At 41.0% G+C, this 22895-nt stretch overlaps 1 protein-coding gene across 2 annotated transcripts in view; it reads left to right on the plus strand.

The window, feature by feature from the left end:
- Positions 1–22895, plus strand: part of AOC1 (amine oxidase copper containing 1) — a 39533-nt gene that overhangs the window by 12842 nt on the left and 3796 nt on the right. The window contains exons 1-3 of one of the 2 annotated variants that reach the window (XM_001371279.3): positions 11027–11113; positions 17591–19179; positions 22385–22670. In XM_001371279.3, the coding sequence (XP_001371316.1) occupies positions 17595–19179; positions 22385–22670 (1871 nt within the window). In that variant the 5' untranslated portion in view covers positions 11027–11113; positions 17591–17594. Of the gene's footprint in view, positions 1–11026; positions 11114–17590; positions 19180–22384; positions 22671–22895 lie in introns of those variants that run through there. The other variant, XM_007504611.3, reaches the window with a different exon arrangement.

Genomic DNA, 22895 nt, shown 5'->3' on the forward strand with positions numbered 1-22895 from the left:
ATGCTTCTGCGTCTGTTGAAGCCAAGAGTAGATCATCTACATATTTGATTAATTTGCTATTTTTAAATGTTATATTATCTGTGTCTTGGCTCAAAATTTGTGCAAAAGACCATATTTTATATTCTATTTAATCCACACAGTCTAATCTAGTTCTCAGTTATGTTTATGAAGATTGATGGGCTTAATTATCAGTCATTTCACTAATATCCTTACCTGCACAAAGAATAGCCCTTTACTCTGGATGTTCACTTTAATCCATAAGATACTCCTCCAGAGATTATTCCTTTATTGCTCCCATAGACATTTCCTCTCCAGATTTAATCATCCTTGTTCATTTCATCTTTCTTTTTAAAACCTAGTTTTCATCTTCCAGTTATCTCTGAGAAATTGCTCTGAGCTGAATCTATCAAAATTAGGGTTCCCAAAATGTACACAGAACTCAAGTAAAGGTCATCCAAGAATTGCCTCTTCTCAATTTTTTTAGACATGTGGAAGCCCAGACCAGTAATCAATCAATAAATGTTCCTTTGTGGCTAAGCATACAAGATACAAATAAAAGATTAAACAATTCCTTTCCAAAACAGATTCCATTTATACTGGTGTTTTCCAGTGTTTTTAATACTAGTGAATGTTTTATTATTGACATGATTGATTTTGTTGATAATAAGTATCCACTGTGCTGCCTAGCTGAACACCAGACCTGGAGTCAGGAGGACATGGGTCCAAATCTGGGCTCAGATACTTCCTACTTGTGTGACCCTGAGCAAGTCACTTAACCTCATTTGCCTCATCTTTGCCCTTCTGTCTTAGAGTTACTACTAAGATAGAAAATAAGGGTTACCAAAATAAAAGAGTTCACATTCTATCATTTAGTAATATCCCAAGTCTTATTTTTAGCCATTTGTACTTCTCAATCCCTTCATTTTCTCCCCTTTCTTCTTAAGGCTCTAGTTTTTCGTGATTTTATTAAATAGTATGACACACAAATAAATATCAAGAAGTAAATATAAAAAGCAAATTAAGTAAAATAAAAGTAAAAGAAGTAAAATAAAAAATAAAGAGTATAGACACTCAATGAAAAGGATAATTGTTTTAATCATCGAGATTTGAGCACAGAAAACAGTCTTGACCTACTTGGTCAACAAACATTTGGAAAAACCTGGGGAGATGGTGAACTGGTCGTGTGAAGTAAACAGAACTGAGAATGATTTACACAATGATCACAACAATATAAAGGAAACCAACTTTGAAAAACTTTAGAACTCTTATCAAGACAGTGGGAGATAGCTAATGAAGCATTCCACTGCTCTCTTGACTGAGAGGTGAAGGACTAGAAACAGAGAATGAGACATGTTTTCAGATATGGCCCATACATTGATTTGTTTTGCTTGACTGGACTTTTTTGTTACACGTATAAGGAAGGCAGTTTCTCTCTCCTCCACCAACCACTTCAGTTGATGTAGTCACAAAATAAATTCATACATGATAAGTCTTTAATGGATTAACAAGATGGATTTAACAGCCTGTGATCCCTTTATGAAATATGAATACCTTTCAAAGGGAGCAACCTCAATGGATGAAGAAATAATATGCAAACTTTTGTAGGGCTTAAAAAAACTAAGCCCTAGGAATAGCTAGCCAGTTTGAGGAAGTTCCAAGCTAGAAATCAGAAAATGAGGGAAAACCACACCCCTGAGAGAGGTAGGAAGAAGAGGATTTTTTCCTTCTCAGTGACCCAACCACATCCCCCAGGCAGCTAAATCACTTAGAAGTAGGGCTACTCAGCCAGTAGAAGACACTGAATTTAGCTGGGGACAGAGGTATACACTGCAAGTAGACACAACAGGAAGGTAGTCACTTAGAGAAGGAAGCATCTTCAAGAAAGTACCATGTGTCAGAGAAGGAAATAGGACATCTAAATAAACCTACTTTAGAAAAAGAAAATGAACAGGCCATAAATTAACTTCCTTTCTAAAAAAGCATCAGGACCAGATGAATTCATAAGTGAATTTTATCAAATATTTAAAGACCAACTAATTCTAAAATTAAATAAAGTATATGAAATAATAGGTTAAAAAGGAATTTTACCAAATTCCTTTTATGAAACAAATATGGTATGAAAAAACCAGGCAGAGCAAAAACAAAGAAAATTATAGGCTAATATCATTAATAAATATGGATGTTAAAATCCTAAATAAAATTCTAGCTAGGACACTATGGTAACACATCATAAAAATTCAACATTGTAATTAATTATTCCAGGAATGCAGGGATGGCTTGATATAAGAAAAATTATCAACAAAATTGACCATATTAATAACAAGAACAACAAAAAAATCATGATTATACTAACAGATGAAGGAAAAGCCTTTGATAAAATAAAACATTCATTAGTATTAAAAACACTGGAAAACATCAGTATAAATGGAATCTTTCCTAAAATGATACAAGAAAACTACCTAAAACCATCAGCAGGTTTTATTTATAATGGGGATATTATAAAAATCTTCCCAATAAGAAGTTCCATGGAGACTGGAACAACCTCCAGGAAGTGATGCAGAGCGAGAGGAGCAGAACCAGGAGAACATTGTACACAGAGACTAATACACTGTGGTATAATCGAACGTAATGGACTTCTCCATTAGTGGCAGTGTAATGTCCCTGAACAACTTACAGGGATCCAGGAGAAAAAAACACCATTCATAAGCAAAGGATAAACTATGGGAGTGGAAACACCGAGAAAAAGCAACTGCCTGAATACAGAGGTTGAGGGGACATGACAGAGGAGAGACTCTAAATGAACACTCTAATGCAAATACTATCAACAAAGCAATGGGTTCAAATCAAGAAAACATCTAATGCCCAGTGGACTTAGGCGTCGGCTATGGGGGGTGGGGGGTGGGAGGAAAAGAAAATGATCTATGTCTTTAACGAATAATGCTTGGAAATGATCAAATAAAATATATTTAAAAAAAAATCTTCCCAATAAAATCAGGAGTAAAACAAGGATCCCCATTACCAACAATATAATTAACATAGCATTAGAAATGCTAACAATAACAATAAGAGAAGAAAAAGAAATTTAAGGAATCAAAATGGGCAAAGGGGTAATAAAACTATCTCTTTTGAAGATGATATGATGGTATATGTGGAAAATTCTAGAGATTCAACTAAAAAGTTACTCAAATCTCTCAATAATTTTAGCAAAGTAGCAGGATATAAAATATATCCACATAAATAATCAGCTTTTTTATACATTGCTAAAAAATTACAAGAAGAGATAGAAAGTGATACTCCATTTAAAATAACCCCAGTTAGAATAAAATACCTGAAAGTATATCCACCAAAAGAAATCCAGGAACTACATGAATATAATTACAGACATTTTTACATAAATAAAGTCAAATCTAAATAATTGGAGAAATAATCATTGTTCTTGGATGGGCAGAGCCAATATAATTAAAATGACTGTCCTAACTAATCTACTTATTCAATACCACCCCAATTAAAATGCCAAAAAATATTTTATTGACTTAGAAAAATGATAACAAAATTCATTTGGAAAAATAAAAGAACAAGAATGGCAAAAGAATAAATTAAAAATGTAAAAGAAGTAGGTTTAACAGTATCAAATTTTAAACTGCATTATAAAGTAGTAATTATTAAAACTATCTAATACTAGCTAAGAAATAATTAGATCAGTGGAACAGAATAGACATACAACAAACAATAGTAAAAGATTTGCATTTCTATATGACAGAAGCATATGAGGCTATTGGGATAAGAAAACACTCTGACAAAAATTTTTGGAACAACTGAAAAATAGTTTGGCAGAAACTAGGTAGAGATCAGTATTTTATACTATTCACTAAGATAAAATCAAAACAGGCATGATCTAGACATAAAAAGAGATATCATTAGTGTAAAGGAGAAGAAGGGGGGAGACTCTTCTCTCTTTAAAATAGAGAAGGGTGAATAGGGTTTGTTCCACTAGAAGGATGTGAACTCCAGTGAGAGGTTGAAGGGAAATGTGGAGAAACAGAAAGGTTGAGGAAAAGATGGCGATATCTCTCCCTCCTCAAGATAGTTGACACCAGGGCTTGAGGCAAGCTGAGAGGCAGGAAGAACTTCTCTAACTCTCTTCCCAAAGGATAATTTAACTGGCTGTTTCCTTTGAGCACTGTACTGGCACAAACTGGAAGGAAAGATGTCAGGTTTCCTTGCCAGCAGTTCTGAGCAATTCTGTAACCAAACCCTTTTCTATGGAGTGCTGTGACAATCCAGGTCTGGTTTGCCACAAATGTGAGCTGAATCCTGTCTCCAATTCATCTAATCCTTTCCCTTATTATAAAGACAGGCCCAGCTCTGACTTACACTAAAGATTTTATTGAAGGGAAAGGGAATGGTAGGGTTTGAGGAATAAGGGAGAAGGATGGTGGGAGAGGATGCCCTGCAAAACTATTTCCACAGCAGTTGGACTTCAAGAGCTCAGGCTTGAGGCTTCTGAGCCTCCTTCCTAACTGACTGCTTCTCATAATCTCTGCACTATTATAACTTAACCTAAACTCTATAATCAGTTGAAGGAAGAGAGAGAGAGAGAGAGAGAGAGAGAGAGAGAGAGAGAGAGAGAGAGAGAGAGAGAGAGAGAGAGAGAGAGAGAGCGCCAAAGGGAAGTGGGTAGATTGGCTCTGGCCGAAGAGCCCAACCAAACTTCTTCTGAGTCTTGAGTAGTTGTAGTCAAGTGAAAGAGGGGTTGTGGAAGGATTTCTTGATGGAGTAGGAAAGTCAGGCTCTTCTCGATTTTGTGGCTTCAGATCTCCTCAGCCACATAGGAAAAGCTCCTCTCTGTTTTCCTTCTTAGGCTGGAAGTGACTGAGCTGGTCTGAAATCTCCTCAGCTCACAGTTCTCTCCCAGAATCCTCAGCTGACTTTCAATGGTCACCAAGTTAACTGTCCATCAACAACAGGATCTTATCCAGGGTCTCTTTGCCATCCTTACATTAGCAAATTAAATCAGAGAACATACTACCTATCAGATTTATGGAGAGGAGAGGAATTTGAGTCTGCAAGAGATGGAGAGCATTGTGAGACATAAGATGGGTAATTTTGAGTGAATTAAATTGAAAGACTTTTGTACAAATAAAATAAATGTTGCCAAGATAATAAGGAAAGCAGAAAATGGGGTGGGATTTTTCATAAACAGTCTCTCAAATAGAGATCTCATATTGAAATATATAAAGAACTTTGTCAAACTTACGGAAATAAAACCCATCTCCAACTGATAAATGGGTAAAAGATGTGAACAATTTTCAGATGAGGAAATCAAAGCCATATATAGATACATGAAACAATGCTCTAAATCACTACTAATTAGGAAAATGCAAACCAAAACAATTCTAAGCTATCATCTCACACCCATCAAATTGGTTAAAATCAGAAAAAGGCAAAATGACATATGTCAAAGGGGATGTGGGAAAGTAGAGATATTAACACACTGTTGGAATTGTGAACTTTTCCAACCATTTTAAAAAGCAATTTGCAATCATGCCCAGAAAATCATAAAACTATGCATATCCTTAGACCCAGCAATATTATTTTCCATTTCCTAAAAGAGATCAGGGGAAAAGAAGAACACATATGCTCCAAACTATTTGTAGCAGCTCTCTTTGTGGTAGTAAAGAACTGGAAATTGAGGGGAATGGCTAAACAAGTGGTATATCATTGTGACAGAATACTACTCCACCATAAGAAACAATAAGCAGATTAATTTTTTAACTTGTTAAGAACTACATGAAATAATGAAGAGTGAAATGAGTAGAATCAAAAGAACATTATATACAGCTATAGATTTGTCATTTGAAGACTAACTTATGAATGTTCATTCCAAAGAATGAACTGAGAAGTAAAACCACAAAAAGCATAATCTAGATATTTTGCTGGATGATGCTTCTATGGTCTGGAAAAAGGAGAGAGGGGATGAATTTTTTAAATTAAAATTAATATAAATTTAAATTTAAAAAGAAAAGAAATAGCATCATAGTAGCAAAAATGAGAGTCAACTCAGGAGAAGAATAAACTTTGGTAAATTATCTAAACAACCTAGTCAACATTGAAATTGCACTCAAGGAGACCTACGTGATAACACTTCAAGGAAGTTATAGACTTTCAAGCCCTACAGTTCAAAGAGATGTGTGTTGCTTTGCCACCCATGTATCCTACACATGGTACTCTAAGTTTGAGCACACTTCTCTCATGGATAGTGTATGTATATATGCACACACATACATACATAGATATATACATACATACATGTATTCAAAGTAGTGTGCTCAACAGGTTAATGGAAGAAATGTCTTTCATTTTTATACCATCTTAATAAAAGCCTTTTCAAAGAGTTAATTGTATCTCCTGGTTGACCATTATTTGGAACATAGCAGCTAGGGATCATTAACTTTAGTGCTGGGAATGAAGATCTACAGAGATTACCCCTAAAAGCTGAGGTAGCAGTCTCTTCTTAAGGACCCAATCCAGGAGAACAAGTAGAAGTGAGGGTAGTATTCTAGAGGGTGTACTACACAAGGGAAAGCTTCTCTTTAGGGGAAGGGAATATTGGAGGTCGGAGGAAAGCTATTTTAAAAAGAAAACAAAGAAAAAGACAACATTGAAATCTTGAAAAATACACAGAAGAAAACAGAAGGAAATTCAGAAGCTAGGTAGAAGAGCTCTGTTATTGTGTTACATTTACTATGCTTGTTCAAAAAAATAGCAACAGAAATTCAGGAATTCTTATAAAATTCTCTTCTTTTCTTTGTATATTGAAATAGTCATGTTTATTGCCCTTAAGTTCATAGTAAGCAAGAGAATTCATTTAAAAACGTACTTCCAGGGGGCATCTGGGTAGCTTAGTGGATTAAGAGCCAGACCTAGAGACAGGAGGACCTAGGTTCAAATTTGATCTCAGACACTTCCCAGCTGTGTAACCCTGGGCAAGTCACCCATTGCCTAGCCCTTACCACTCTTCTGCCTTGGAACCAATACACAGTATTGATTCTAAGATGGAAGGTAAGGGTTTTAATAATAAATAAATGAATGAATGAATGAATGAATGAATGAATGAATGAATGAATGAATGAATGAATGAATAAATAAATACAAAAAAAATTTAAAAGTACTTCTGCAGGTCATATTGTTTCAAATTCCATTCTTTCTCCTTTGTTCACCTGCATAATCCTTTGTATGTGTCAGAAACTAAAGCTGCCCAATTGGAAACTGGACAAAACAGTGATCAGAACCCCAAAACTAGATACCTCTATAATCAAGGAAGATTTCATCAGTGAGCACTAGAAAGGATATAAAATGGAGTGAAGAATTGGGAAATTTGGGCAATTGGTCATCAAGTTCTAGGCAAACTGTAGCATCAAAAACACCCAGTCTTAGAAAGAAAGTCTAGGCATATAAGTAAGAATCAGTGAATAGCATCAGTAGTAGCAGGGATGAAAGCTCTATTTCTAGATATTTTCTAGATTATTCCTAGATCGTCCAGGATACTAGTATAAAAAAGATGAATTGGATGACCCATTCACACTATGTAGCACCTCACACCTCTACCTCACATTTCATGGAAACCCACTCACTCTCTCCGCTGACTTGCTCGTCCTAACCCACTCCTATGCTAGCAAGTCCAGGAGAACAAATACCATTACACAGTCGCATTCAGATTCTCTCAAGGCCCCAATTAATCATGTTTAGAAGAAATGCTCTTCTTCTGCTCACTAATGTAACTCTTGAAGATTCATCAATACATTTCTATTTATGCAACCCATCACTCATAATAATACTTTTATTCCTTGAAAATAAGCATTTGCTTGGCAATAAAACAAAAAAGTGGGTAATCATATATTAAAGCAAATGCCTAAATACATCTCCATAATCATCATATAAATCCAGGTCAGACTTCTCAATATCTGTTGCGAAGAGTGGACACACACTAAAACCTGCTATTAATTTAATGTCAAAAATCCATGTTCTCGAGGTTACTCAGAATTCCGAAACTGTGAATTTCGGTAACTTTTTTCTAACCCTGACACTTTCCATAAAAGGAGCTCAATGAACAGTTTCTCTGTGGAACAAATGCTTCTACCGCTAAGCTGAATTGATCCATACTTTATCTAACACACACCTGCCTGGACCTGAAATCTCAGACAAACTAGTTGACCCAGTAAGCAACTCATCTGATTTTCTGCTTCAAATCTATACCTCTTTGCATTTGGACTTACTGCCCAACAGCAAACATGATACCTGTCACTTCCAAATGTCACTTCAATGACACTTCTGATACATGTCCTTTTGTCTTGCTCCCTCTTGGCTTTCTGAGTTCAAATTCTGGATCCTTTCTGCATCAACCCACCTTAGCCTAGGGTTAGGAATCAAATTTTTCATCTTCTGTCTATAATCAGATAAATTAGGTTTTTCCCAGAATCACACACCAATTCTAGTATCACTCTCTCCCCTGAATAATGCAATTTGTCACATTCAAAACTAGCAAGAACTGTCTCAGAACTCTGGGTCAAAAAGTAACTGTTTCAGGTGCTATTCATTTCTCTCAGAGCTCTGAGCTAGTTTAGCAATAAACCTTATCAAAATCTTAAACCAGACTGAATTCCGTGATAGATACTGAAACTGGGATACAAGACAAGGGCTTGTTCACAACAAAGAAGGAGAGAGGAATGAAAGAATGAAACAAAAGCCTACTTGATGTTGGGTTGTTTGATCAATGATCCCTTTCAGCCCTGCCTAAATGAATACCTGGGGTAGAGCCAAAACAATTTTCCCGTCTGTAAAATAAGGAAGGTCTAGATAATCTCTAAGGTCCCTTTCAATCAGGAAATTCTATTATTTAAACTCTATGATCTTCTGGTGGACAGGAGGAGTTAAGGAGTCCAATTAGGAGGGTCAAAAGAGTTTGAGGTAGAAAACCAACCAATACTACAAACAGCTGAGTCTGGTAGACGCACCTAAAAATTACTATTTCCTCTCTCTCTCTCTCTCTCTCCTCTTTTCACTTTATCCTTCGTATAAGGCACTATACATAAATCCTAGCTAGTAGAAGCAGCAGCAGCATTAATTTCTCTTAGTCTTCATTTCTTCATCTCTAAAAGGGGGATAAGACTTCATTCCCTACTCCCAAGTTTATTATAAAGAAAAAGCTTGTGATTTTGTGATTTGTGATTTGTGAAGAAAAAGTGATTTAAACTACAGCTTGCTTTATAGTGTCTGAAAGACTATCATCTATCAGAAGAGAACTAGTATTTTTTTTCTGGCATAGAGGCAGAAGGAAAAATTAGACACAATCAGAAGAGAACAAACATTTGTTAGATGCCTACTATGTTCTAGACACTGTGCCAAGTGGTTTGCAAATATTACATGTAATCCTCATGACAATTGGGACATGGCAATCTCCATTTTACACTGAGAAAACTAAATCAGACAGAGATGATTTAACTTTTCCCAAAGACACTGCTAGGAAGTATCTGAGGCTGCATTTGAACTCAAGTTTTTCTCAATTCAGGCCTATTTCTGTCTGTTGCACCACCTCGTTGCCTTGATATAAGAGAAATCTTTCATAAGTGGGGTGATCCAAAAGGAGACTGGATTGCCTCAAAGAGTAATGGGATTCCCCTCATTTAAAGGTCATAAAGCAAAGGCTGGATAACCACTGGGCAAGTAGGTTTCAGAGTGCATTCTTCTTGAGGCATAATTTAGATTAGAAGGCCTATGATCTCCTTTCTTCTGCTGATATACTGAAATTCTGAGATAATTTTTAACGATGCTGATGATGATGATGAAGATGATGATAATGATTTGTCCACTTTAGTCAAGATTGCTCAAAAAATGTCTACAGTTATTCTAGTCTCTAAAAGTCTCCAACTGCTCCAGTACAACTCTATGGCATAATTCAGAACCAGAGAAAGGCAAGAATGCTTTTTGGGACTGAGGCTACAACTGTAGAAAATTAAATGACAAAGACCTATTAGATAGGGCAGCAACCACAAAAAAAAAAAAAGATTAGTAGGAATATTAGTAGGAATATGCCTGTTAGAGAGAAAGGGACAGCTATTGGAAATATTGAAAGAAGAAGGGTCCCCAAAGGCTGGGTAGAAATTTTCCAGGGGTAAAGAATTTTTTTTAAATGTTTGTACAAAAATATTTATAGCTATGCTTTTTGTTGTGGCAAAAAATTGGAAATGAGGGGATGTCCCTCAGTTGGGGAATGACTGAACAACTTCTGGTGTATGATAGTGATGGAATACTGTTGTGCTAGGAGGAATGATGAACTGCTTGATTTCTATATGAACTGGAAAGACCTCTATGAACTGATGTGGAGTGAAATAAAAGAACCAGGAGAACATTGTACACAAAAAATGAAACATTGTGGGATGATTAAATGTAATTTACTTTGCTATTAGTATCAATATAATCCAGGACAATCCTGAGGGATTTATGAGAAAGAATGCTATCCACATCAAGAGAAAGAACTATGGGAGCAGAAACACGGAAGAAAAACATACAATTTATCACTTGTATATGTGGGTATATGATTGAGGATTGTGGTTTTTAAAGATTCCTCTATTACAAATATGAGCATATATGGGTTTTGAAATATGAAATATGAAATGGGTTTTGAGTAATAACACATGTATAACCCAGTAGAATTGCTTGACAGCACCAAGACAGGGGAAGGAGGGGAGGGAGAGAACATAAATCATGTAACCATGGAAAAATATTCTAAAAGAAATAAATAAAATAATGTGGGGGGAGAGAAATTTTTCAGGGGTAGGGAGAAATATGTGCCAAGGCCCCCCAAGCCTAGAATAGGCAATACTCCCTCTAACTTCCTCACCCTGCAACCTTTGTAGACCTTGCTACCTCTTGGGTCATATGTACCCTACTTGACCCCATGCCTCACCCTGTCCTTCCCTCCCTGGGCGGAGTCCTGGAAAGTTATATTCCTCAGTCTAGGGGTGTGGTACGGGCAGAGATAAAGTACTCCAGGACAAAGAATATCCCTAACAGCAGCAAGTTCAAAAGCAGAGTACCTGAGCAGAGTACCTAGGTATGTCTTGGTGGGATACCGGGGTCATCACTGAGAAGGAACTAATGGGGTTGAAGGTGGGAAGAAGGATCAAGGGAATAGGGGATAGAGTGAGGGGAGCTGAGGAACCAGAGTTAGAAAGGGTAATCAGAAGAAGTAGAGAGAATTGGGAAAACAAGAGGTTAAGCAAAACACAGAGGTATCCCTCTATTTGTTGTTGTTCATTTCTTTCAGTCATTTCTGACTCTTCATGATCCCATTTGGGATTTTCTTGACAAAAATAATGGAGTAATTTGTCATTTGCTTCTCCAACTCATTTTACAGATGAGAAAACTAAGGCAAATAGGGTTAAGAGATTTGCCAAGAGTCACATAGCTAATAACTCCAGATTTGAACTCACAAAGATGAGTCTTCCTGACTTTGGTCCCAGAACCTTCTATTCACTGCACTACCTAGTTGCCCCTCAGCTATGATTAGGAGCATAAGAATGGGATAGCATGAGGAAATAAGATAACTGCCAGCCCAGGAGACAGGGAACATGAAAATAAATATGAGAAAAACCCCAAAATAAGGATTGATATACTTTATATTTTTAAATCCTTACCTTCTGTCTTGGTATTGATTGGGGTTAAGTCTAATTGGGGTCTCATCCAAGGAATTGATTGAGGGCTTAAATTGACTCTATTTCAAGGAAACTAGCTTTATTATAAGAAAATATAGTAACAGAGTAGCTAGTATATAGTAAGTAATTGTAAGTACACAGTAAGTAAAGGGAGAGTGTGAGAGTAAAAGGTAAGAGTAAAAGGTGAGTAGCGGTTCTTAGAAATGCTTTTTATCTTGATCAGTGACAAAGGAAGGGGTCATTTGTATCTCCAAGGAACTGATGTCACTTTACCCATGGTCCACTTTGTTCTGCATGGCTTTATCAATGGTTCACTCTGTTTGTCCACTCAAGGGGAGCAATCTGCAATGTAAATAGGATACTAATGATATGCTAAATATCCTGGGGCAACTTTGGGTCAAATTGTGCTCTTTTTTTGCACAGACTCTAAGGAAGGCAGTGGGTGAGGAAGTTGAGCATTGTTTGACCCTAGTCCTGTGTGACTGAGGAACTAAACCACCTGTGTTTGCTCTTCAGAGACCCCCAATGACCTTGGTTATGTTTAAAGTTCAATGTGAAGAGTTTTCTCATAATTGTGAACCTCAGCAACTCTGGCTGGTATGTCTTATCTGAAAGGTAGCCCCATTCGAATCAACTGGTTATTGTTTCTATTTTCTTTTGATTGTGTTCAGCTACTTGGCAGAGTTTGGGGGATGTTTCAGCCCACATCATTCCCCACTCCAAATAATACAGGGTCCAGAACCAGGATAGGGATGAAGGTCAGCCTTCTGGAACTACTTCCTACTGAATAGGGCTACAGGATCAGGGATGAGCACAAGGATACAGTATTACTCGGTGGGGCAGGAGTGATCACAAGGCTTCTGGGAATGGAAGGCAACAGCAATAGTGTCCAGTGGTTGGAGGTATACTTGTTGTTCAATAGCCACCATCTAGAACTGGAACTGGGAAAGCCAAGATGCCACAAATTTAACAAATCAATTAAACAAACAAGTGTCAAATAGCAAAAAAAAAAAAAGCAATAGTGAAAGCAAAGGGGGTATGAGGGAATGCCACCAGGTATCCAAGGAGAGGAAAGTCTTAAGAGAGTCTGAAAGGCATTTTGGGTCCACTGCAGTCTTCCAGTAGTCTGGAGAAATACAAATAAGAGAAGGGGAATCAGGGGCACTTCATACTTAACCTAGGAAAGAAGACAGTTAATCTAAAAAGGAGACAAGATATTGGCATACTTTCAAGGTTGTCAGGTGTGTCTAAGAGCAAGGCTTGGTACTGTCAGTCTGCCACTGGTCAGCCACCTATGACCTTTTGTTTCAAGGACACTCTGGACCTGATGGGCGTCTGAACCTCAAGGGGCTGCCCAAGAGTCAGTTTGTAGCCTCCTCCATCATCATGAAAGTAGCTGCGAGTACTCACAAACAGGCAGATTACTCCTGAGTTACTGTGTCTAATTGCTTTAAAAAGTAGTCAGTAGATCTGTGGTTGGTCCCAATGTTTAAGTATGGACCCCTAACGCATGTCCCCTTCTCTCATCAACAAATTGAGGTTTGTCAAGGTTGGAGAAAGCTAATGGTGGGATAGATGTGAGCTTGGCCTTTAAGGTATTGTAGACAGTCTGTTGATCAGGTCCCCAATGCAGGGGCTAAGGAATTGGAGCCTGTAGTTGCTTCCTACAGTGGCTTGGCAATTAAGCCAAGGTCAGGGATCCAGATCCTGCAGAAGCCTGTCATACCTAAGAAGGTCCTAAGTTGTTTCTTGGTCACTGGGGAAGGAATAAAAAGAATAACCTTCTTTCTTTCATATATCAGAGATTGAGAGATGTGGGATTAATTCATGCCCTAGGTATTGGACCTTCTGTTGGGAAATCGGAACCTTTTTTACAGAGACTTTGTATCCCCTTTCTCCCAGAAAGTTTAGGGTCCTGACCATGTCTGTATGTGAGGGCTTAAAGTCAGGGCTGTAGTTAAGGTTGTCATCTATATTTTAGATGTCCACACTTGTTGAGGTATAAATCCCTTAGATCATTGTTAAGGATGTTCTCATATAGATGGGAGCTATCCCTGAATCCGTGGGGAAGTACTGATTATCCAAGTTTATTGTTGTGGGAGGGTGACCCTGGACAAGTTACTTAACCCCCATTGCCTAGCCCTTACCACTCTTCTGCCTTGGAACCACTGCATCATATTGATTCTAAGACAGAAGGTAAGGGTTTAAAAAAAAAAAAGCTGTAGGGGGAATAGAAGATCCTCCGACTGGCAGGGGAGTGGGTGAGTTTCTAAATACCTCTTCTGGTACCCCTCAATCCCAACTATGTGATGCTTGGAGAATCTAATGGGACCTAAGAACAGAGGCAAGACAGAGTAAGTGGCTTCCATATCTATAAGAAAGATGATACACGGACCTGCCACATCTATCACACCACTGGATTTGGCTATGGTGATGGAGAGGGAGGGAGCCAAACTGAACCATGGGTCCCAGCACTCTCAGTCCTTTGGATAGTGGAGGGCAGGGAGTTGTTTTGTGGCTTGACATCCTGGGCAGTCCTTTTCCACAATTGGGAGAGAGCCCTGGGTGGTTTCCACTTCAGTGGCAGTCTCTGGACCAGTGGTCCTCCTTTCCACCTTTGAGCCAGTCTCCTGGGGATGGGGTGGTAAGTAGAGATGGCAGTTGCTTTCATCTGAGCCTGTTCCTTGTTACAACCTCCAGCCTTATGATCCTTCTCCTAGGCTTCTGCCAGATCCCTGTTGTTAACAACTTTGAAGGCGGTAGGAGTGTCTGAGGTCTCATGTCTAACCTTGGCAGTTTCCTGCAGATATCTGGGGCTGACTGTCCAACAAAGTGCATATTAAGGATAGTTACACCTTGTGGGCTTTCAGGCTCAAGGTTGGTGTGTTTTTTCATGGCTTCTACAAGCCTGCTCTGAAACAGGGCTGGATTTTCTTCCTCGCCCTGGATAACTTCCTTAAGTTTCTCATAATGAACCTGCTTCCTCACTCCCTGTTACATGCCTTCAATCAAGCTCCTTATCTCACAGTCTCTTTTCTCCCTGACTCAGTCTGATTGATAAGCCCAACAGGAGTCAGCCACTGGCACAGCAACAACCACCATGGGAAATCTGTCTCCTGCATTAGTTTCAGCTATGTCATCCCCCACCTTCTGGATTAGTTCCTAAATCCTCCACTTTTCATGTTGGGTGAAGCAGGAGGAAATAACTAGCTGTAAATCTGCCCAGGACAAGTCAAACTGCAGTCCCGCTGATTTAAACCCCTCTACATACTTGGTGGGATTCTCAGAGAATCTTCCATGTTTCTCCTTGATGTGGGAGGCATGGAGAAGGGGACCTGAACTCACGCCATCCCTTCTCCTGTCACACCTCTCAGAGGTGCATGGAAGGCACTGCTCTGTGTATGGCACGGGTCAGGGAGCAATGACTATGTGGGAGATTGTTGAGTCTTTGGAGCATTAGTTGGCTGGGGCGCTGCATGGTAAAGTGACATACCCAGAGTTCCACAACCAATATGGGCCATCCACAGGACTTCAACTCAGATCTTCCTAACTGTGAATCTCACTCTACTCTGCCACAGCTGCCTTAACCTCTCAATTCTCTATGCAAATCCTTAAGATTAGATGTTGCAGGGGCAGCTGGGTGGCTCAGTAGATTGAGAGCCAGGCACAGAGATGAGTTTAAATCTGCCCTCAGACATTTTCTAGCTATGTGACCTTGAGCAAGTCATTTGATCCCCATTGCCTAGCCCTTACCACTCTTCTGCCTTAGAACCAAAACACAGAAGGTAAGGGTTTAAAAACAAAACAAAACTATATGTTGGGTTACTGAGCAAGCACCAACCTATACATGTAGAGGGAGTTTCTGCAGCCAGGAGTTCCCTATACTAGTGAGAAATCACAGTTCCAGTCTCTATTCCCTATTAGAGGCAACTGGTGCCAATGGATAGCATCCTTAACCTGGAGCCAAGAAGTCCTGAGTTTAAATGCACCCTCTGGCATTAGTAACTGTGTCACACAGGGCAAGTCATCTAAGTGCTCTCTGCCTCAGTTTCCTCATCTATAAAATGAAGACAATAAGGGGCTGCCAGGAGGCTCAGTAGCTCAGACAGGCAGTCATGGAGTCAGGAGGACCTTGGTTCAAATCTGGCCATGGATACTTCCTCACTGTGTGACCCTGGGCAAGTCTCTTAACCCCAATTTCCTAGCCCTTACTGCTCTTCTGCCTTGGAACCAATATGCAGTATTGATTCTAAGACAGAAGGGAAGGGTTTGGGTTTTTGCTGTTTTTTAGTGAGTACAATAATATGTACCACCTCCCTGGGTTGTTGTGAGGATCAAAAAAGATAATGTTTTTAAGTGCTGAGTGCAGTGACTGGCACAGTAGACACTCTAGAAATACTTGATCCCTCTAATCCTTCCCTATTCCTATCCCTAATAGCTGGCATATATGGAAGCCTTTTAGATTTAGAAAGCCCTTTATATATCTTCTCTCACTCAATCCTCACAAGAATCCAACGAGGCCTATCATGGAATCATCTCAGCTTTGTAAGGGAGACCAGTTCATCCAACTTGTACCAGAACCGGAATCCTCTCTACAACATTCCTGACAGATGGCATCCAGTGTTTAGTTGAAGACCATCCCAATGAGGTCTCAGCTGCTACCTCCTGAAGCCTCTTAACCCTCTTTTGGATACCTCTTAATATTAGGAAGTTGAGGGGGAGGGAGATTTCTCCTTATATGGAACCTAAATCTGTTCTCTGCAACCTCCTCCTACAATCACTAAAGGTGCTATTGTCCCCATTTTAGAGATAAGGAAGCTGAGGCTAAGAGAAAGTAAGTGTCAAGTCGAATTTGGGTACTTTTTTTTTCAAGAGATGAGGAGAAGAATTATTGATGGAGGATGCAAAAAATGAGCTTATGGGACTTTGGCCAAGCCCAGTGGGCAATAAAGAACCACCATCAGCAAAGCTGTCTACATGTGAATGGCATGATTGAATGGTATTCAAGGGATATTCTTCTTGTAATAGAGTGTATGGACTGCTTGATCACACAGTTCAATGGAGATGTGATTGGGGATGTAGACTCTAAATGATCACCCTAGTGCAAATATTAATAATATGAAAATAGGTCTTGATCAATGATACATATAAAACCTAGTGGAATTGCTCATTGGCTATGGGAGGGGGTGGGAGGAGGGGAGGGAAAAAATGTGAGTCATGGAACCATGGAAAATTTTTCTAAATTAATTAATTAATTGAAATTGTTTTAATTTTTAAAAAGTATATGGTAGGGTACTGTGGGAAGGCTAGAAGCATCAATGTCAGCTGGGAGGCTTGTTCAGTAATCCTGATAAGGAGAGATGAGATCTTGCACTGATAGAGAGGCTATAGAGATGGAAAATAGAGGCTGAACCAGGAAAACTTTGCAGAACAACCATCGGGACCTAGTGATGGAAGCTTTGATTGGAGGGGAAAAGGAGGAAAGGGGAATTGATACTGATTAAGGGTGTGATCACAAAGAATGGTCAAGTAGTGTAAAAAGATCAGGATACTAGGAAAGGGAGACAAATCCTAATTCCCTCTCTACTAATGACTACTTGTGGTACCTTGGGCAAGTCACTTCCCCTACCTAGGCCTTAATTTCTTCATTTGTGAAGTAAGAGAGTTGGACAGCTCTCTCACGTCCCTTCCAACCCTTATACTCTTAGGATACAATAGAAGTTCCGCATTGGGAGCTATCCTCAGAAAGGGGAAAGAAAGGATCAGCTTTGCGGGGCAGAACTGGGGCAGAAAATAGGATACCTAGATGATCTGATCTGATAGGAATTCATTATTTCGCATAATATATTCATTTTGACTGCCCTATTATGTTTCAGAACAATGGCCCAAAGGACCCTGGGCTTTGCCTGGTTGCTTGGAGGGCTGCTGCTATTGCTGACAGTGGCAATAGCAGAGCACTCCTCCTGGAACTTGAGGAGCAAGGCAACTGTATTTGCAGACCTGAGCCCGGAGGAGCTGAGGGTTGTTCAGAGTTTCCTGTTGTCCAAAAAAGATCTGAAGCTAGCGCCCTCCAAAGATGGTACTATGAACAAGAATTCCATATTCCTCATTGAGATGCTGCTGCCCAAGAAGCACCAGGTGCTGAAATTTTTGGATGAAGGGGGAAATCGCCCAGTGCGAGAGGCTCGAGTTATCATCTTCTTTGGGGCCCAGGAACATCCCAACATCACTGAGTTTGCTGTGGGACCCCTGCCTTGGCCCAGTTACATGCGGATGCTGCCCCCCAAGCCTGGCCACAGTCCTTCCTGGGGATCAAGACCCATCACGTCTACTGAATATTATCTCCTATACCATTTCTTGCAAGATGCCACTGAACCCCTATACCGATTCTTTCGAGATACCACGGGCTTCTGGCTCCACAACTGCACTGACCACTGTCTGACCTTCACCGATGTGTCCCCCAGAGGTTTGGCCTCTGGCCAGCGAAGCTCTTGGTTTATTATGCAGCGCTTTGTAGAAGGCTACTTCTTACATCCCACAGGAATGGAGATCCTTGTGGACCACAAAAGTTCAGATCCCCAAGAATGGCGGGTTGAACGAGTCTGGTACAATGGCCAGTTCTACGAGAGCCCAGAGGACTTGGCAAGGAAGTATGAGCAAGGAAAAGTCAACGTGGTGATCCTGGAAGACCTCCCTCCTAAGGGAAAGATGGGAGCCGGTACAGAGGAACAGCCCCTCTTTTCCTCCTACCAGCCCCGAGGTGACTTCCCTACACCCACGGCCAGACCTGGTCCTCATCTGGTTGAGCCCCAGGGGCCACGCTACAAGTTGGAGGGCAACGCTGTTCTCTATGGGGGCTGGAGCTTTGCCTTCCGACTGCGCAGCTCCTCTGGGCTCCAGATCTTGAACCTGCGTTTTGGGGGTGAGCGCATTGCCTATGAGGTGAGTGTGCAAGAGGCAGTAGCCCTGTACGGGGGCCACACACCTGCCGGCATGCAGACCAAGTACATAGATGTGGGCTGGGGCCTGGGCAGTGTCACTCATGAGCTGGCACCTGGCATAGACTGCCCCAAGACAGCCACCTTCCTGGATGCCCACCACTTCTATGACGCCAACGCTCCCACCCACTACCCCAATGCCCTCTGCTTATTTGAGATGCCCACAGGCGTGCCCCTTCGACGTCATTTCGACTCCGACTTCAGCGGTGGCTTCAACTTCTACGCGGGGCTCGAGGGCCAAGTGCTGGTTCTTCGCACAACCTCGACCGTCTACAACTACGACTACCTGTGGGACTTCGTCTTCCACCACAACGGAGTGATGGAGGCCAAGATGCATGCCACGGGCTATGTGCACGCCACCTTCTTCACCCCTGAAGGACTGCGCCATGGAACCCGCCTGCACACTCACCTGCTGGGCAACATCCACACTCACTTAATACACTACCGTGTTGACCTGGATGTAGCAGGTGGGGCTTTGGGTTCCAATCCAAAAGGGCACGTAGACCTTCTTCCTTTAGCCAGGCTGGTCCCTTGAACCCTTACCATCTGTCTTAGAATCAATGCTAAGTATCAGTTCAGAGGCAGAAGAGTGGTAAGAGCTAGGCAATTGGAATTAGGTGACGTGTCCAGGGTCTCACAGCTAGGAAGGGACTGAGATCAAATGTGAACCCAGGACCTCTCATTTCCAGTCCTGGCTCTATCTACTGAGCCACCTGGCTGCCCTGCCTCCTTGAACTTTTGACAATTTTTCAGCAAGAGGGAAAGCATAATGGTGCATGTTCCTAAAAAGCTCTCTTTAATAGCCTTGAATGTGGCAAGTTGTTTAGCATCCAGATGGCAAGATCAGAAGTTTTTGTGCTGCTAAAAGTTACCCATACGGCTAATCCGTGCTGCATAGCAGACCTAGGGAGAAAGAACAATATGTTACGTGATTCTCTAGGACGCTCTTGGGTCCTACACACCATAGCCTGAGAAAATAGGATGGAACTTAGTGTATACTGTGTGAGAGGGAGGCACTGCCGCAGTCATCGTCATCCTTAGCGGTGTTATGGCGGCTCCCCTTTTACATACATACTGTGTTTACAAAGTGCTTTTCTCACCATGATTCTGTGAGAGGGGAGTTTGGAGGCTTGAAAGGGGACCGTTTACTCTGAACAGGTGATGCTTTGGTTGTGGGAAGTTCCTTAGCAGGGCAGGTCCTTCCAATGGTAAAAGTCAACAGATTCTCTTTAGTTTAGTTTAGTTTAGTTTAGTTTAGTTTAGTTTAGTTTAGTTTAGTTTCGTTTCGTTTCGTTTCGTTTCGTTTCGTTTCGTTTACAGAGTTGCCTGGGTCAAGGGGAGGTTAGGTGCCTTGTCCTACCTACCTTGGCCACCTACCAAGTCAAGTCAATAAGCATTTATTAGGTGCTTAGTATGTGCCAGGCATTAGAAATATAAAGGAAGGCAAAAATAGTCCCTGGGTCAGAGACAGGCTTGAACCCAGGATGTCCCATCTCCAAAGTTAGTTCACTCTCTCCTACAACACACTGTCCCTTTTTTCCAGGAAGTTATCAAATTGCATTTTGTATTATGACACGAGGGCATGTTTCTGCTTCCATAGTAAATTGCAGAGTCCTTGAGAGCAGATCCTGAGTCTTATTCATCTTTGTAATTCCCTCAGAAACTTAGCAAAATGTCTTGCACACAGTAGGTATTTTATCAATGTTTGTTGCAATGAACTGAATTAGAGCAGGAATTCTTAATGGTGTGTGTGTATGTGTGTGAAAGAGAGGGGGAGGAGAGTGAGAGAGAGAGAGAGAGAGAGAGAGAGAGAGAGAGAGAGAGAGAGAGAGAGTGTATGTGTGTGTGAAAGAGAGGGGGAGGAGAGAGAGAGAGAGAGAGAGAGAGAGAGAGAGTGTATGTGTGTGAAAGAGAGGGGGAGGAGAGAGAGAGAGAGAGAGAGAGAGAGAGAGAGAGAGAGAGAGAGAGAGAGAGAGAGAGAGAGAGCAACAGAGGGAGAGAAAGAGGAACAGTGGGAGAGAGAGAAAGAGAGAGAGACAGAGAGAGACAGAGGAACAGAGGGAGAGAGATGGACCACTTTGGTGTCTGGTGAAGCCTACAGACTTTTCAAAATCACATATCTTGATTTTAGACAGAGGTTCAGTGACCCCTAAGAGTAGCGTAGCTCATAAGCATCACAGCTAGGATTCAAACCAGGTCTCCTGCCTCGAAGTTCCATTTCTTGATGAATTATACACTATAGATATTGAACCATTTCCAGGTGGGGACTTCATCTACGAGCAGCTTTACTCTTATTCTCCTCTTTGGTCTAGAGCAAGCAACTCACCTTATCCTCTTAAGCTCAATGGAAAAATGGAGTCAACCTGACTCTGTTATCCCAGAGCATCTCAGACAATTGCACCAATGGAAGTCTGGCTTTTGCAATAATTTCAATGCCTTCAGGTGGACCATTTGGGGGAGTCAGTCAGAATACTAGGAGAATAATTCTAGCTGAGAATCTTTGAAGATCTGCCCTGCCCTACCTGGGCCAACTGGGCCAACTGGACCCAGATTCCTATCTTTTAGTACTTACACTAGTCCTGTAGAAGAGAGTCAAATAGGCTAAGGTCATGCCAATGATACAGTGCAGATAGAGTCAGACACAAATTATGTTCTAAAAACTTGAGGACAGCATTGGGTCTAGGGTAAAGCTGGCCTGAAATAGAGCAGAAATGCTAAGGGGGCAAAGCCTAATCACAAGTGTATAGATACCAAGTTCTAAGCACCACCTATCTAAGCCCCTATTCTGTGGAAATCAGTCTTGGAGAATGCAGAATATAAGACTAATAAATAAATAGCCCTTATACAGTACCTATTGGGTGCCAGCACTGGGCTGTTTTACAAATAGTATCTCATTTGATCCTCACAACAGCCCTAGCAAGTAACTGCTAGTATTATTCCCACTTTACAAAAGAGGAAACTGGAGAAAATGCAGGTTAAGTGACTTGACCACGGTCACACAATTAGAGTCTGAAATCGAATGCAACTTGGAGAGGGACAATTGTAGCACATTAATTGTGAGTTTAATGAGACAGGCTTCTCTTCCCTCCATATTCCAATCTCATAATCCCCAAGAGTGGCCTCTGGACCTAGGAAATGCTCAGGCAGGGCTAGTGGCAAACTGGTTGTCTATGTGGGGAATGAGATCATAGATTAAGATGGAAAGGCAGGAGTGTGCTGGTAAATGTTTAACCACCCTCTGAGGGGAAAACAAATTGCAGAGGCCATACTCCTAAGTTTAATTTGCTCCGTTTGCATTTTCCCCATCACTTTAAGATTAGACAATCAACCCAATAATAAACCAAACCCTGATTTAGAGAGTTGCTGATAGCTGAAGTATAAGTGCTCACCCTGAAAATGTAGCAGGGGGCTCATCCAAGCCAGCTCCAGGAGACCTCTGCTTGAAAGTGTTCAAGTCCAGCCCCTCTCATTCTACAGATGAGAAAGCTACGTCATGGAGGAGTTGGGCTTCTTGCTTCAGGGTCACATAACCAATGTCTAAAGAAGTACCTGAACTCTGATCTTTCTGGCCTCGCTATCCCACATTACACAGGGAGGTTTTGTAGTGTGTTTCGCTTTAAGGAGACCACCTGCTCCTCACCTTTCTCCTCATGTTGCTGTCATACTCCCCAGGCACCAACAATGGCTTTGAGACGATGGGGACAAAGCTGGAGAACATCACCAACCCCTGGAACTCCCACTACCACGTGGTGCAACCGGTTCTGGAAAGGAACCCTCGTCACCGGGAGCGCCACGCAGCTTTCCGCTTCGGTCGGAAACTACCCAAGTTCCTGCTGTTCACCAGCCCCAAAAAGAACCTCTGGGGTCATCCCCGTAGCTACAGGATACAGCTCCATTCCATGGCTGACCAAGTGCTGCCTCCAGGCTGGCAAGAAGAACGAACAGTCACTTGGGCCAGGTAAGGGAAGGATCCTAGAGCATGTCAGTAATGGGAGGGGGTTTCTCTAATTTGGGGTCCTCATCCTGAGGTCTGTGGATAGATTTTAGGAGGTTCATGAACTTGAATAGAGCATATATATATATAGGATTTCATTGGTGTAAGGAACATCCTCATGAGGGAACTCCCTCTGCCACTGCTAGTCAGTATATTCTGTTCAGTTTATGTTCTTTTTTTTAAACAACT

Source organism: Monodelphis domestica, chromosome 5 (genome assembly GCF_027887165.1).
Source record: "Monodelphis domestica isolate mMonDom1 chromosome 5, mMonDom1.pri, whole genome shotgun sequence".
Taxonomy (NCBI): Eukaryota; Metazoa; Chordata; class Mammalia; order Didelphimorphia; family Didelphidae; genus Monodelphis; species Monodelphis domestica.